General features: G+C 42.5%; 1 protein-coding gene across 1 annotated transcript; it reads right to left on the bottom strand.

Annotated features, from left to right (window-relative positions):
• Positions 1-505: 505 nt before the first annotated feature.
• On the bottom strand, positions 506-13,466 carry hsh2d (hematopoietic SH2 domain containing). The gene is made up of 6 exons (XM_083647992.1): positions 13,370-13,466; positions 6,763-6,902; positions 5,017-5,106; positions 4,302-4,467; positions 3,296-3,586; positions 506-2,103 (listed from the first exon to the last, which is right to left on the bottom strand). Exons 2-6 carry the CDS (start codon positions 6,882-6,884, stop codon positions 1,573-1,575), a joined length of 1,200 nt encoding a protein of 399 aa, XP_083504118.1. The 5' UTR covers positions 6,885-6,902; positions 13,370-13,466; the 3' UTR covers positions 506-1,572.
• Positions 13,467-13,892: the final 426 nt, after the last annotated feature.

The raw sequence follows: 13,892 nt of genomic DNA, 5'->3' as shown, positions 1-13,892 counted from the left end.
TGTTGACTGATTTTCTTGGTGCAACCATTGGTGCAAGCCAGGATCATCTACTGATACAGCATTTTTATGTAAGTATTCCCCCCCCCCACACGAACTTCAACAAGTAGGCCTACATGTCAACAAGTTATGTTATGGGGCAAAATAACAAACAATGTACAATACTTATGAGCATAATTTGCGATCGAAACTTCCTGCAGTAAACCCATGTACCACTAGATGGTAGTCTCTCACAACACAAGGGTTTTCAAGAATTCTGTCAGTTTAATGGAGAGCTCTGGGCTGGGCTCCTCTGAGAGAGAAGAGGGAGGAGGCAGTAATTCAAACTGTGTGCCCAGTGTGAAAGATACATTTGTCCCCGATTTTAATAGCAGTCCCAGTCACACACAGCCTCTTGTCTTGTTTTGCAGTGCAGACATGAAACAAGGAACACTAACATATTAACAACAGCCGACAGCCATAGAATTTGGAAACCATCACAGAATGAACATGTTTTTCAAAAGCATTTTATTGGCACAAAGGGTCATTACAAAATTAAATAGCTCCTACTACACATAGAAATATAAAGACATAAATAAGAAATGAGATAGCATTGCCATCAAATAGTCTCTAGACTCTAAAAAGGTGCTTTATAGTACTGTTCCTAATTTAAAGATGACTGAGTACTGGCAAAGATATGACACAGGTGTTTGGGGGGGATGAATATGTTTAGTTTGAAGATGATGTGTTGGGGAAAGTTGCAGTGCTGTTGCTGAATGCTCACTCATGGTGAATTTGACTGATACCTGTAAGTTTCCACCTGTGAAACCAGTTTGAACAGTATGTCTCTCTCTCTCTCTGTGAGAGCTTCCTTATCATACAACTGATAACAGATAAGCATCACTGATGCTTCCTCGACCGTACCACATCCACATAAGTTCCGCTTTACATACACCAACTTCCCCCTTGTGCCATTTCATACTCACATTAATTTCACATTATCTTGTGTCCCTGACTCACATACCATACCATTCATGCATTAATACATCTCACTCTTGCACTAATTAGAGTCAGATATGTACAATAGTTTAATCTCTTTTCATATTTCAATACTCTTATATTAGGTGTATTTCCACAAGCACTGTCTTTTTGTATCCCGGACTCACATATGAGATAGCATTAAAAACATACTTAGTTGCACTATAATGTAGAGTCACATTATGTACAATGTACAATTCCATTTGGACACTCAACGTTACCAAAGAGGAGTATTTCCACGGATATAGTGGCATAACTCTGAGTCTAGGGGAACTTCACAGAAAAACAATGATGATTTATTTTGCACATAATCTCACACATATCCAAAAACTGTAAATAGTTTTTCAGACATTCATTTAGTTTGACCATTATTGAGAGTTGATTTGAGCTAAGGACCAGTGATGTCATTCATGCAGAAAGCGGATTTGTGAAATCGTGTGCAAATAAAGCAGCATTTTTTGTGTGAAGTTCTCCTTTAAATTCCCTTGTGTAACATAGTTTCAGCTCATCCATCCATCCATCCATCCATCCATCCATCCATCGAGGAGAGCTGGTGTATCAGTAGCCGGGGGCAAAAGGTGGAGGTGACTGGTACTCCTGAGGTAACCCACTGTCCGTCAGTCTCTTAGCGAGGCCAGCGTTGGAAGCCAGCGGCTGGTTGATGATCTGCTCCCCTGGCATCTCCTGGTACTCACTCTCATCATTCCCGTTCGTGTCTCCTGCCTCCAGGCCGCCCAGCTGCCCCTCGTGCCGCGCCTCGGCCTCCGCACTGATCTCAGCGTACGTATGTGAGTGTGACACGCTCTTCCTCTTCTGGAACTTCCTCTTCAGGTTCATCAGGTTGGAGACCACCGACGGCTTGATGTCCCGGGTCCTGTCGGTGTTTCTGGGCTGGTCCTCCTCCTGTTGTCCGGTACACTGTGCGGTTGCGTGTCTCTCCGCGGGCCTGGGCGCTGCAGGACTCTGAGGCGCAGAGATGGTTCTGGTGCAAGGCTGGTTCTGCTTCGGTGGCAGTGCATCAGTCCTGACGGGGACTTCAGGAGGCTTGTCTGATTGGGCGGCGTATCTCTTCCTGGGCAACGGCACAGGCTGGAGAGCAAAAACGTGAAATATACAGCATAGAAATTTGTTAGCAAGTAAAAAGTCTATGGTTTAGATAATTATTGCACACAGAGTAAGATTTTTATGTTAAATGCACTACAAATGACTGAGAATGTGTATAAGCTGGGTAGGAAAATATACATAAAGTAGCCTATTATAGGCTTCTCTGTCACATGTCAAATAGGTGATTCAAAAGTCTAAATAAAGAAATCCACACTCTCAAAAATATATCTTAACTTATTTATTTTGCAATATTAAACAGTCAAATAAATCAATTAAGATATCTTTCTGACAGTGCGGATTACCTTGTTTTGATTTTTAAATTCACTTTGAAGGAAATTTAGACTGCCATGATTCAATGATTTCACTTCAGGCCTTTAACCACAGTAAGATCTCTGGATTAAAGGGGAAACTTCAGGTTTTGTGGGAGTGATCATGAATTAAGCCACATCAAATAAATTGGTGTAACGGTTACCCCGCTAGCAGCCGGGTGCTTCTCGCTCATACTGAGCGCTAGCGGCCGGACAACCACATAACGTTGACTCGTAGACCAGGTTTTCGCTCTCGCGGCAACGTCCGAATACATTACTTACCTGAGCCAGAAACTTGAAGTGAAGACGTATCCGATGCCTAACATCCACTTCTAAATAGCGAAAGCAGTCCCCGCTTCCAAATTGTTGCATAAAATCCACTTTTATGTCTTTGACATCATAAATCCTTAATCTGGAATCATCCCGGACAGCGACGCACTGTGTTTACTCACTACTGCCCCCCCACACTTCCGGAATGGTATTGCAACTACATTTTGTTATTGCTTGAAATTTAGTTGCAATACCATTCCGGAAGCGAGAAGCACCCGGCTAGCAGGGGAAAGTGTAGCGGTAGCCAGCTTTCGTGCTGTGCAGTGAGTAATCCTCACTCCCTGACAGCTTAAGAGTCGCTCTAGTATCAGCTGTCCATAGGGTTTAACCTCCTTGCTAGAGCATCCGCCTCCCATGCCAAAGGTTCCCTGTTCGATCCCCAGCCACGGGGGGACTACACAAAGCTTCCGGGTAGCATTTGTTGGTATCAAAACCTTTTTGAACCTTGATATGTGAGCAATAAGATAGCCGTAAAGCATGACAGCAGGCACACCAGTGAAACAATCACATCGAAAATCATTTACAAGAGTCTGCATTACCATGGCTGCAATTTGGGAGTTGAAGTGTGAGAATTCATGTTCCAGACTTGGGTAAAGTGTGTTTGGTTTGCTGATAGGACCAGCAGGCGTCATGGCAACATTTGGAGAAACGACTGCAGAGTTTGTCAGTGTAGTTGGTCGATGAGGAAGCACAGGTCGGGTGTCTTCCTGTGGTAGGTGAGTCTTCTTGTCGGGAGGCAGACAGCTGTGTTGTAGTGGACTGAGCTCAGGGTTTGGTAGATGCCTTTTGGGAAACAGTAGCTCTGAGTAATCAGTGATGTCCTGTGAGATCTTTTGGAAGGTCAGAGAGAGAGAGGGAGGGAGGGAGGGAGAGAGAGAGAGGGAGGGAGGGAGAGAGAGAGAGAGGGAGAGAGAGAGAGAGAGAGAGGGAGGGAGAGAGAGATGTCGGTCAAACATGTTTGACAAGTAGAAGCATTAGTAAAATCATTCACCCGATGTAATTGATGGTGGGATGTGTGTTATGTTTGTTCTCGGGTTACAGAAGTTGAAAGCAAACATTGTGCTTTGCAGGGCGTCCGGGTAGTGCAGCGGCAGATTCCCTGCCTAACAACACGAGGGTCGCAGGTTCGAGCTCGTGTTACCTCCGGCTTGGTCGGGCGGCCATACTGGCACAATTGGCCGTGTCCGCAGGTGGGAAGCCGGATTAATGGTATGTGTCCTGGTCGGTCGGGGTGCCTGTTTGGGGGAGGGGAACTGGGGGGAATAGCGTGACCCTCCCACACGCTACGTCCCGCTGGTGAAACACCTCGCTGTCAGGTGAAAGGAAGCAGCTGGCAACTGCACATGTATGGGAGGAAGCATGCGCCGTGCTAGTCTACCACTCTCGGCAGAGGGAGTGGAGCAACGACCGGGACACCCTAGCAGGGAATTGGCAAGTACAAACATTGTGCTTTGCGATACAGTGAAACTGATTCAGGTTCAAGCCTGCATGCATCTAAATCCCTATAACTAAACGTGCACATACAACAACGGAACATTCCCGTACCTGTCCACACGGGACAGTCAGCACCTCGTGGAATGGCATGATGGGAGTCCTGCGGTGAAAGTCCACCAGGTCTTGAAGAAAGCGGTGGCGTGTCGTCTCACCCACGATGATGTAATGGCCATCCTCCAACGCATCGATCATGAAGTGTCTGCAACGGTCCTCCGCACTAAGGTGCAGAGAAATGCAAATGATGGTATCAGGAAGGGGAAACAGGGCTGGACTTTGGACCGAGGAGCGGCAAGGCATAATATAATTGTTCATAGGGGTTTAGTCAGGCTGAGATAGACGCCATAAACAGATCCACCTGAAATTAAACCAAAGTAAATCCAGTAGATGTACAGTAAATGTGCCATGCCTGCAGTTTTATTATCCCTGCCTTTATCTGCTTTTATGCTTTGTAAAACACTTGACAATCTAAAAGCTCTCTGTAAATCAACGAGAGTCGAATTGATTTGTCTGATGAAACCACACTGTTTGAGTTGAAACAGTGCATTGCAGTCAATAAATACAGGGAGCTACTCCAGCAGTGTGTGGATATATTCACTCTTTCTACCTTCACATACAGTACTTGCATCCGGCACCTGTCCTCTGTGGATTGTGCACACAACTAATCCACTGATCTAGAGGTGAATTGGCCATGTGCGAAAACACATTTGAAATGTGAAACGTGATTGTTGAGGGTAATTAATGGCTCCTTTACACTTCAAACACTCACCGATATGAGAGCGTGTAGCCGATCCGACTCTCGCTAACTCGGATGAGGAAGTAGCCTGGAGGTTTGGCCAGCAAAAGTTCCTCTGCGGTCCTGCAGGTGAGATTAATGTGACCCAATTACCACAGACAAAAAGACATCAGGTCAGCTTGAACTCATTATGAAAATGCCTTCTCAATGCATGGACAGTGATGCTGATCGACAGAGATGTGTGTGTGTGTGCACAGGCTAAGCAGAAGGTATGCATCCTTAAACGCTTTCATTCTACCGTCTACATTGAAAGAGAAATTGACTGTAATCTTCGTGGTCAAATGTAATTATGTATCAAAAGTAAAAGTACATGTTCAATATTTTTTGTAGTGAATGAAGATCTCATCTTTTATCCTTTGTAGATGAGGACAAAGGGATCAGTGCTCCAGTTGTGCTTGTGTAACAGCAAATGTAATCCTTATACTAAATATTCATATTGTAACAGCAACATTTAATCTTTATACTGAATACTGATGAAATGTATCTGCACTTGAATGTTTTGTAGCCTATAATTTCATGTCATATCCCGATTTATAATCTATAATCTCATATCCCCCTTGCACTATGTATTGTTACTGCTTCTACTTGTGTCATTGTATGGATAAATGGCATATCTGCTCTCTGACCATGTGCCCCTTATTAAAGACCATGCGTCCAGCAGCCAGAGTGACGTTGTGCCTGAAACTTCCTAAGTGCTCCATGAACTCTCAATAAGCAATTATGTTGCCCATATACTGTACTATTGTTTGTGTACCGTGTCTTTAATTAATGGTCACCCGGCCCTGACTGCAGTCCCTCTCTCTCAGAGATGCTGCCCGAGTGAGACAAGGCTCTCAGCTGAAAGCCTCCTACTGCACTCTGTTTATAAACTGCAAAAGACATATTTTTCTATTTTGTCTTTTATTCAGTTTTGTGAAAGTGCTTTTTCCCTGACAGCTTGTTGTCTATATAATGGTGAAATAAGTAGTAGGATATCTGCTGTCATGTGAAAAGCTCATAACTCCATTTTTGTCAGGTTTCATGTTTGAACTTAATTTGAATGATTGCATGTCATCTGACTTACTGTACAAAACCCTTTGAAAACCCAACTGGATCAACTCAAACATACACAGTGGTTGAGTTGCAAATATAAAAAAAAACAAGGATGTTTCTCTGAGCTCCTGAAAAGTGATGATATGCTTCAAAACACAGAGTAAAAAAACATCCCTACGCATACAATGTTCACATGCTTTAACTGTCTGTGCTGGTCTTATCTGTCTGCCTGTATAGTCTGTTTTATGGTGCCATATGTTTTGCATGGTGCCAATTGCTTTGGCCTGCTACATGTTATTTTTACTTACATTTTTATTTGCTTGTGTATATTATTGTTGGTGTTTGTTTTTAATGCTTGCTTGCTTGCTTTTAATGGCTATCTTAAGTTCTGGCCAAGGGACATCAGTTGAAAATTAGCCGTTTGGCTAACACTGGCATGTTTACAGTCATGTTAATTAATGTGCACCGTCCCTCAAATAAATCAATAAATACAAATAAATACATGATAGCACCCTGAAATTGTACATAAGCAGAGTAATTGAGCAAATAAACAGAATCACTCTGCACCCAAAGCTGATGTGTTATCATTCGGAATAAAAAAGAAAACATGGTCCTCGACATTCCTCAGTATGCAACTGGCTCCAGCAGATGACAGACGGCGATAGACTGGCATGTTTCTGCACTTACTTCCTGGAAATGATGCCGTGGAACCACTCTGGAACTATTCCATTCCTGATAACAGACTGTAGCTGCAGCTCAGTGAACCAGGTGAAGGCAGTGTCGTCTCCCTGAGACTGAGCCCCCTCCATCGCCCTGTGTCTGCTCTCCTATAGTGGGAGGGAAAAAAATCTGTTTGAGTCCTGTTCATCTTACTTATTTTTTCTTTATTTTTTTCAATCCCATTTTACCTGATAAATTGAGTACTTTTTGTGTGTTTGAAGCACAATGAATTTGCCTTGTTAATATGCTGTATAAATCCCCTGTGGCTTAAAATGGAGGCCAGCTCTATTGGCAACTCTTCCCTGCCAGCTATGCTATTTGCTAAATTAGACAACCCCGGGACATTAGAAAATGTTGTCATGAAAAACTCTGTCAGAATTTTAAACCAAGTTAGGAGTGTTTTGAGTCTACCAGATGTTTCTGTCCATACGCCAATTTGTTTCAATCACTCTTTTTTGGCTCCATGGTCAGACAGACACTATCATGCCTGGAGTGAGAAAGGGCTAGTTTCCATCAAAGGTCTATACATAGATGGTCACTTTGCATCCTTTGATCTGCTGAAGAGGAAGTTTGGGTTGCCTGGCACGAACTGGCTCAGATTTAGTAGAAATTTCTTGGACCCAGGAATGTTGTTTCCTATTAACTCTAATGATTGAAATGTCATCTATTGGCTTAGTGGATGAAATTCAACTTGGTTGCTAAAAGTTGCATGTTGGGCAATTAGATTAATTAGCATAATGAGCTAATTAATCGTCACAAACAGGAAATGGCTATAATTCTGCTTGTTGACTTAGAAAGGTGATCTAAGAGTCTAAGTCCATGTTTGTGATGTCCAGAAATTCATCTATTACCATGGTGTAGTCATGCAACCATTCCTCATAAGCATAATTTCCATAAATTATGGAAAGATTGGGTCAAAATCAGGATTTTTTTTATATTTTTCACTTTTAGTCAACTTAGAAATGTGATCTTGTCTAAGTCTATCATAGTTTTGATGTCCATAAATTAATCTCTTGCCTTGCTTGCTAAGAGTTGGATTTTGCGCAATTTGTGTCCCTTATTAGCTAATTATCAAGTAAAGAAGAAAAACAAAAATCGCCACAGACTTCCCAAAGCACTTTATTTCAATGATAATGTACCATAGTACATATAAAATATAGGAATGTCTAGCCTCATTGTCATGCACTTGAATTTGCATATTAATATAATAAACATGTAGATTGAAATCACAGAATACAAGAAACAGCAATAAGTGCATTTAAAGTTGACTTAGAACAACCACAACCTCACACTCAATGGCCTTCACCCTCTTCATCATCTCTCTCCTCATTCCCTTCAGCCTCATCATTTTCTATGTCTTTGTCTTCATGTATTGTGAACGGGTTGCAGGAGTGAACCTCACCTCCTTCACACTTGCAGTAGTCAGTGCAACTGAGACCTGCAGCATGGCAGCTGCAGCTGTTTTGGCTGCAGGCCTTCAATGCACTGCAGCTGCAGCTGGTGACGTCAAGCAAATTAACTGGAGCCACTGATTGGGTGGAAACGGCGGGCATGACAACCCCTCCTTTCGCAACCTCCCACCCGAATTTAGTGATGTCTCTAGCCTCTGCAGGTGGTTCCCTCTGATCTGCAGCCTTCCACAACATTACCTGGAGATGTGCACGCAGTATGTGAAGCATCATGTTGACATCAGTTGGAGGAAGCTTCTTAAGTTCAGGTGGCTTTTTCCTCCGTCTGTAGATCTGGTAGCGAGCGTTATTCATCGACTTGGTTTTTCTGGTTTTTCTGGCTTTTTCTGCCCATAGAGTGTGAGGAAGAACTCAGTTCCTGTATCTTTTAGGTCAGTGTGAGTGGCATCAGGTTCCCCAAGCACTGTAGTAAGACCAGGGATGGGACTTCCTTGAAGTACTTTCAGTGCAGATACCTTGCCCTTTCCACAGGGGTAGGAGACAGCGTCACATCCCGACAATGCATGCATCCCCAGGAGACACTGCCATTTGTCACCCAACGCCCTAACTGTGGCATTTCTGTCCAGGATTGTGCCATCCCACTTCTCCATCTGCACTGCTGATTGAATGTCGGCCTTCGACGTCCAGTACACTAACAGGACAAATACATCAGTGTCATCACTTAGGATATGTATGATAGGTGCCCCTGCTGCAGCTGCTTGCAGCATGTAGCTAACAAGGGTGATGTCAGCCTCCTCATGCTTGACGAGGCAGTCCTTCTGGTTCACAAGCAGGATCTTATCAGCAGTGAGGTCATATGTGCACAGAAGATGTGATAGTTGTGCCTTGTTTGATGTGCTCTTCATCACTGCCTCTCGACCTGGAAGCGATGTGTTGATTGTCAGCTTGTACTCAGCTGCACCAACTCCTGCTCGTCTTCTCCTCTCATGATCTTTGGAACTGGGCTCATCATTGTAACGGTCAAAGATGACAAGGGTCTCATCAACTCCAGCTGCAGTATAGGCATTGGCGAGGCGTGCTTTGATGCTAGATGCAATGTTGCTGATCGTACCTGGCACAGGCCAGACAATGTGGTAGAGCAGCTGACTTGCATCAACTAGGACAACATTGGGAAGTGGAGCATTTTTATCAGTTACTCCCACTTTCCTGACAAGGACAGACTTGTCACCCTTGGCCTTTCTCAGACAACCAAATTCATCGATGAGTGATGGTGGAACAGGGCTGAGCTCATGATCAAAAACATCTTTCATTTCTATGTCGCGCTGCTGGCCCATGACTAAGAGTCGAGCAAAGAGGGCCTCCATGTCGTAGATGGGCTTGCCTTTAACAGTCATAGCTTTCTTCATCACCTCCATGGTTTTGACTCTCCTCTCAATGGTGCTATGGAAGCCTTCTGGGAGAGACTCTGCAAAATCTTTACTCTGCTGTTCATCAATCTGAAGAGCATTCTGCACATTGACACAGTCTGGAGCCACCTGTCCATTCACAATGTTGTACAGGATTTGCTGATTCTCTTTCAAGGGATGAGTGTTTCTGGAACTCCTCCATGATTTTCTCACGGTCCCTTTGATCCAGCGCTCGTCTTCTCTCACCTTCCTCCTTATGTTTGACGCACTGACTTCCAGTGGGGGCTGGTGTGTCCTGACTTCCAGGGGGGGCTGGTGTGTCCTGACTTATGTACATTTCTTCCACTGTCTGGGAAAGATGGGAACAAATGGGATGGGAATTGATCCACACTGCAACTTGCTCTTCATGTTAGGATGATGTCATCATTCCTACTGTGATGTCATCATTGATGTGGTGAAGAAAGTACAGTACCTGGGTCACATCATTTCAGATGAGTTATGTGATGATGATGATGTGCAGCGCCAGTGTCGAAAGCTCTATGCACAGGCCAACATGTTGGCCCGAAAGTTTTATATGTGTACAGACAATGTAAAAATCTGCTTGTTCAGAGCGTACTGTACTCCACTGTACACAGCTCACCTCTGGTGTAATTATAGCACCACAAAACTGAAAAAACTTCAGGTTGCATATAATGATGCGTTCAGGATTCTGCTTAAGCTCCCAAGATGGACAAGTGCAAGTACTATGTTTGTGATAAGTAATGTACCCACCTTCCATGCTGTGTTAAGGAATTTTATGTATAGATTTATGTGTCGACTCCTAGAGTCAAAAAACAAGTTGATAATTGCACTCACTGAAACTAAACAGAGTGATACAAGGTATTCCTCTGGTCTATGGAAACACTGGAGACGATGCCTTTATGTATCCTTTTAATATATGTTGTGTCCTTGTATCTGTACTGTATTTATGTATTTTTATGGAACACTTGAGTCTGTAATAAAGTCATCAATCAATTCCTACTGTGATGTCATAATTCACTCACTGATTATGTCACAGAAGGTGATGATGTCGTAGTTGGGACCTATAAGGGCCTGCTCTGCAAGTCCTCTGTAGTTGTTCATCAACAAAACTAATCTCGTGACAACACTCTGCAACCGTTCCCAACTTCGAACCTTGCAGACCCAGCTATCAAGTTCAACAGCATTCCTACTCATCGAGACTTCAGTTTACCAAGTGTGTCTTGGCCATCAACTATCCGCGACTAGATCCACATTTCCCACACCAAGCCTGACACTTTATTGGTTGAGATGCCTTTCAACCCACCTTGTCCTTTCCCTTGTTTAATGTAGGTCTGCTCCCCAAACTGGTCAGCAGGTACAGCAGTTCCACCGTTAGAGTGGCGGCAGACGTGAGCTCCAGCTAACATGTCCTGCTTGGCCTCATGTGGAAGATTCTGCATAATCCTGAGGTACCAGGTTATGTATCGTGCATAATTATGGTGCCCAGCAGCAAAGAAGTACAGGACCATCTGCTTGAGGCAGTGCTGCTGTAGGAGGAAGTCTCCCTCTCTCTCTGCACGAAGAAAATGAAGTGCGATGAAGGTGGGACGAATCAGACAGTCCGCCCAGTGTGTCATCATTCATGGTGTTTATTTGTGGGGCATCATTGGGGAGTCAAGTGGAGAGTAGCAGGTGACCAGTGGGAGAAGGGTGGGGAAGGGAGGACTGCACATCGCTGCTCATGAAATCATTTTTTACATGTTATGAAATATTTGGGGTCGGGGACAAATAAATAGCACAATGAAAAATAAAAACTAAATAATATCTAATACCATGTCACTTTTAAATGGACGTGGATCCAGATTACGCGGAAAGGTTCCATGACTTAGTTTTGGAAATAATGAATTTCTGGACATCCAAACATAGGCATAGACTCTTAAATAACCTTTAAATGGACTAAAATAAAAAATATAGTTATTTCCTGGTTTCGGACTAATTATTACACAATGTATGCAAATTATACTAATAAAGAAAGGTTGCATGATTTAGTTATGGCAAGAAATTGATTTCTGGACATCAAAACATAGACCTAGACTGTAAGAGAATATTTCTAAGTTGACTGAAAGCGAAAAAACCTAGCCATTTCCAGGTTTTGACCACATTTTTACAGAATTTATGCAGATTATGCTAATGAGGAAAGGTTGTATTAGCACACCATGGTAACAGATGGATGTCTGGACATCACAAACATGGACCTAGACTCTTAGATCACCGTTATAAGTTAACTACAAGCAGAATTATAGCCATTTCCTGTTTTTGGTGATTAATTAGCTCATTATGCTAATTACGCAAATTGCCCAACATGCAACTTTTAGCAACCAAGTTGAATTTCATCCACTAGGCCTATAGATGACATTTCAGTCATAAAGGTTCATAGGAAACAACATTTCCAGGTTCACTATAGGCCATATAGGGGTTTCTACTAGACTATACAGCTGTGCAGCAGTCTGTGTCACAGGGGACAATTGTTGCCAAGAAAGTTTACTCATTCTGCAGAAATGGAAGTCCCCCACTCCACCCTGTTTTCAGTTGTGGTTGGCGGACATGATCTCTCTTATACGAATGGAGAGACTCAGGTTCTTCCCACTCATTTATATATGTATATATATATTTACAAGCATAATTTATATATATTTACAAGCTGTATGTAACTGGTGGCACTATTGTATGTATGTTTTTTCTTTATTTTCTTTTCTTTTACTGTATCTGTTTGTTTGTTTGTTTGTTTGTTTGTTTGTTTTTTCCTGTGTTCTAAATTTTTTTAATTGCTAAATAAAATAAAAATATGCTGTATAAATAAAGATTAGCCTGACGTTTTTGCCTTCTCTATGTTGTCTCTACTGGAAACAAAGACTCACTGTACACAAAGACCTAGCAAATACGAAAACTATAGCACAGAGTGAATAGATGTGATGCAGTGATACCTGCAGACATACATGCAAACATACAGAAAGGCAGACAGACAGATATAGATAGTCTATGGAATCTGTCTCTATAAGCCAAGCTCCTCTTGTTCCTCTGTCCATACAGTTTCACTGAATAAATGTCACGGGCTGCAAGACCTTTTGTCAGCATTGTTCCTCAGTTTACACAATGAGAAACCCCACAAGTTCCATGCTATTGTCCCAGCATCATAGACCTGTTCTCCATCTCAAAGTCATGTTAGAGAGAGAGCAGATATGAAAAACCTAGCCAATAATACTGCGTTACTACTACTCATTAGGGCTACAGTTTTAGAGTAGACACCGTGGATTATGTTATTGCAGTAGTATGTTGACAAAAATAAAATAGCAAACTACAAGACAACAAACTATAGCCAGTGCAATTTTAGGGCGAATGTAAGTAGCCTATTATGGTCCAAGAGAGATCTTTCCAGGCCAAAATGACACTATCTAATCATGAGCCATGAGTTTTAATTGAACAAAAACTGAAAGTAAAAATAAGGTTTTGTTTTCTGCCAAGCCAACTTTTGACACTGAACAAGCATGGATTCTATTTCTAACAGCACTTAGGTCAGACTTAGGGCAACTCAGAATGCATGCTGACTGCTAGCATGGCAGCATGATCACATTTTTGTTAACTATCCATATCATAATTATTAATAGCCTATTCTATGTCAATATTATATTAATGTGAATATGTTAATATTCCCATGAAATAGGCTACTTATTGTTATGGGATTGCATTGGTCAAGATTACCCTTGGACTGCTGGCAGCTGAAGTTATCCCTCAGGTTCGATCAAAATGTTGTTTCGGCTCCTCTGTAAAATGCGCACTCGCCCTTTGGCTTAAAATTATTCAAATCAGAAGCAAATAACAGAGAAGAAGTGCAGACGAGCAGAACTGTCTCTCTCTTCCTTTCTTTTTACGAAACACAGTCATGGATTTCTACTCATAAAGATGACTCACCTTGCGTGGTAGACCGTGATATGATGATGCCACAGCAGCGCACTTTACTATCTGAAACTGACTGTCTGTGGGGGCGGGGAAAAACTTTACTACGTAGCGTACTCGCCGACCCCTACAGTCCCCGCCCTCCATAAAAAAGGTAAACACAATATCAAACTATCGTGCCATATATATATATATATATATATATATAGCATATATATATATATATATATGTGTGTGTGTGTATATATATGCAACCTGTGTTTTTATTTTTCTTCTTCAGAACAAGCTTGTCTGTAAAGTGGCTTCACTGTAGTCTTTCTTGGACATA

The sequence above is a fragment of the Poromitra crassiceps genome, assembly GCF_964638095.1.
Source record: "Poromitra crassiceps genome assembly, chromosome: 12".
Taxonomy (NCBI): Eukaryota; Metazoa; Chordata; class Actinopteri; order Beryciformes; family Melamphaidae; genus Poromitra; species Poromitra crassiceps.
The sequence above is the reverse complement of the archived record's forward strand: the minus strand, read 5'-3'. Positions and strand labels throughout refer to the sequence as shown.

Bases quoted from the DNA above. Each gene is read 5' to 3' on its own strand.
- hsh2d (XM_083647992.1), bottom strand. From the start codon at position 6,884: ATGGAGGGGGCTCAGTCTCAGGGAGACGACACTGCCTTCACCTGGTTC. The intron at 4,468-5,016 runs GTGAGTGTTTGA...TCTGCACCTTAG, and splicing joins GGCTACACGCTCTCATATCG to TGCGGAGGACCGTTGCAGAC. The intron at 2,104-3,295 runs GTAATGCAGACT...TTTGCTCTCCAG, and splicing joins ACTCCCAAATTGCAGCCATG to CCTGTGCCGTTGCCCAGGAA.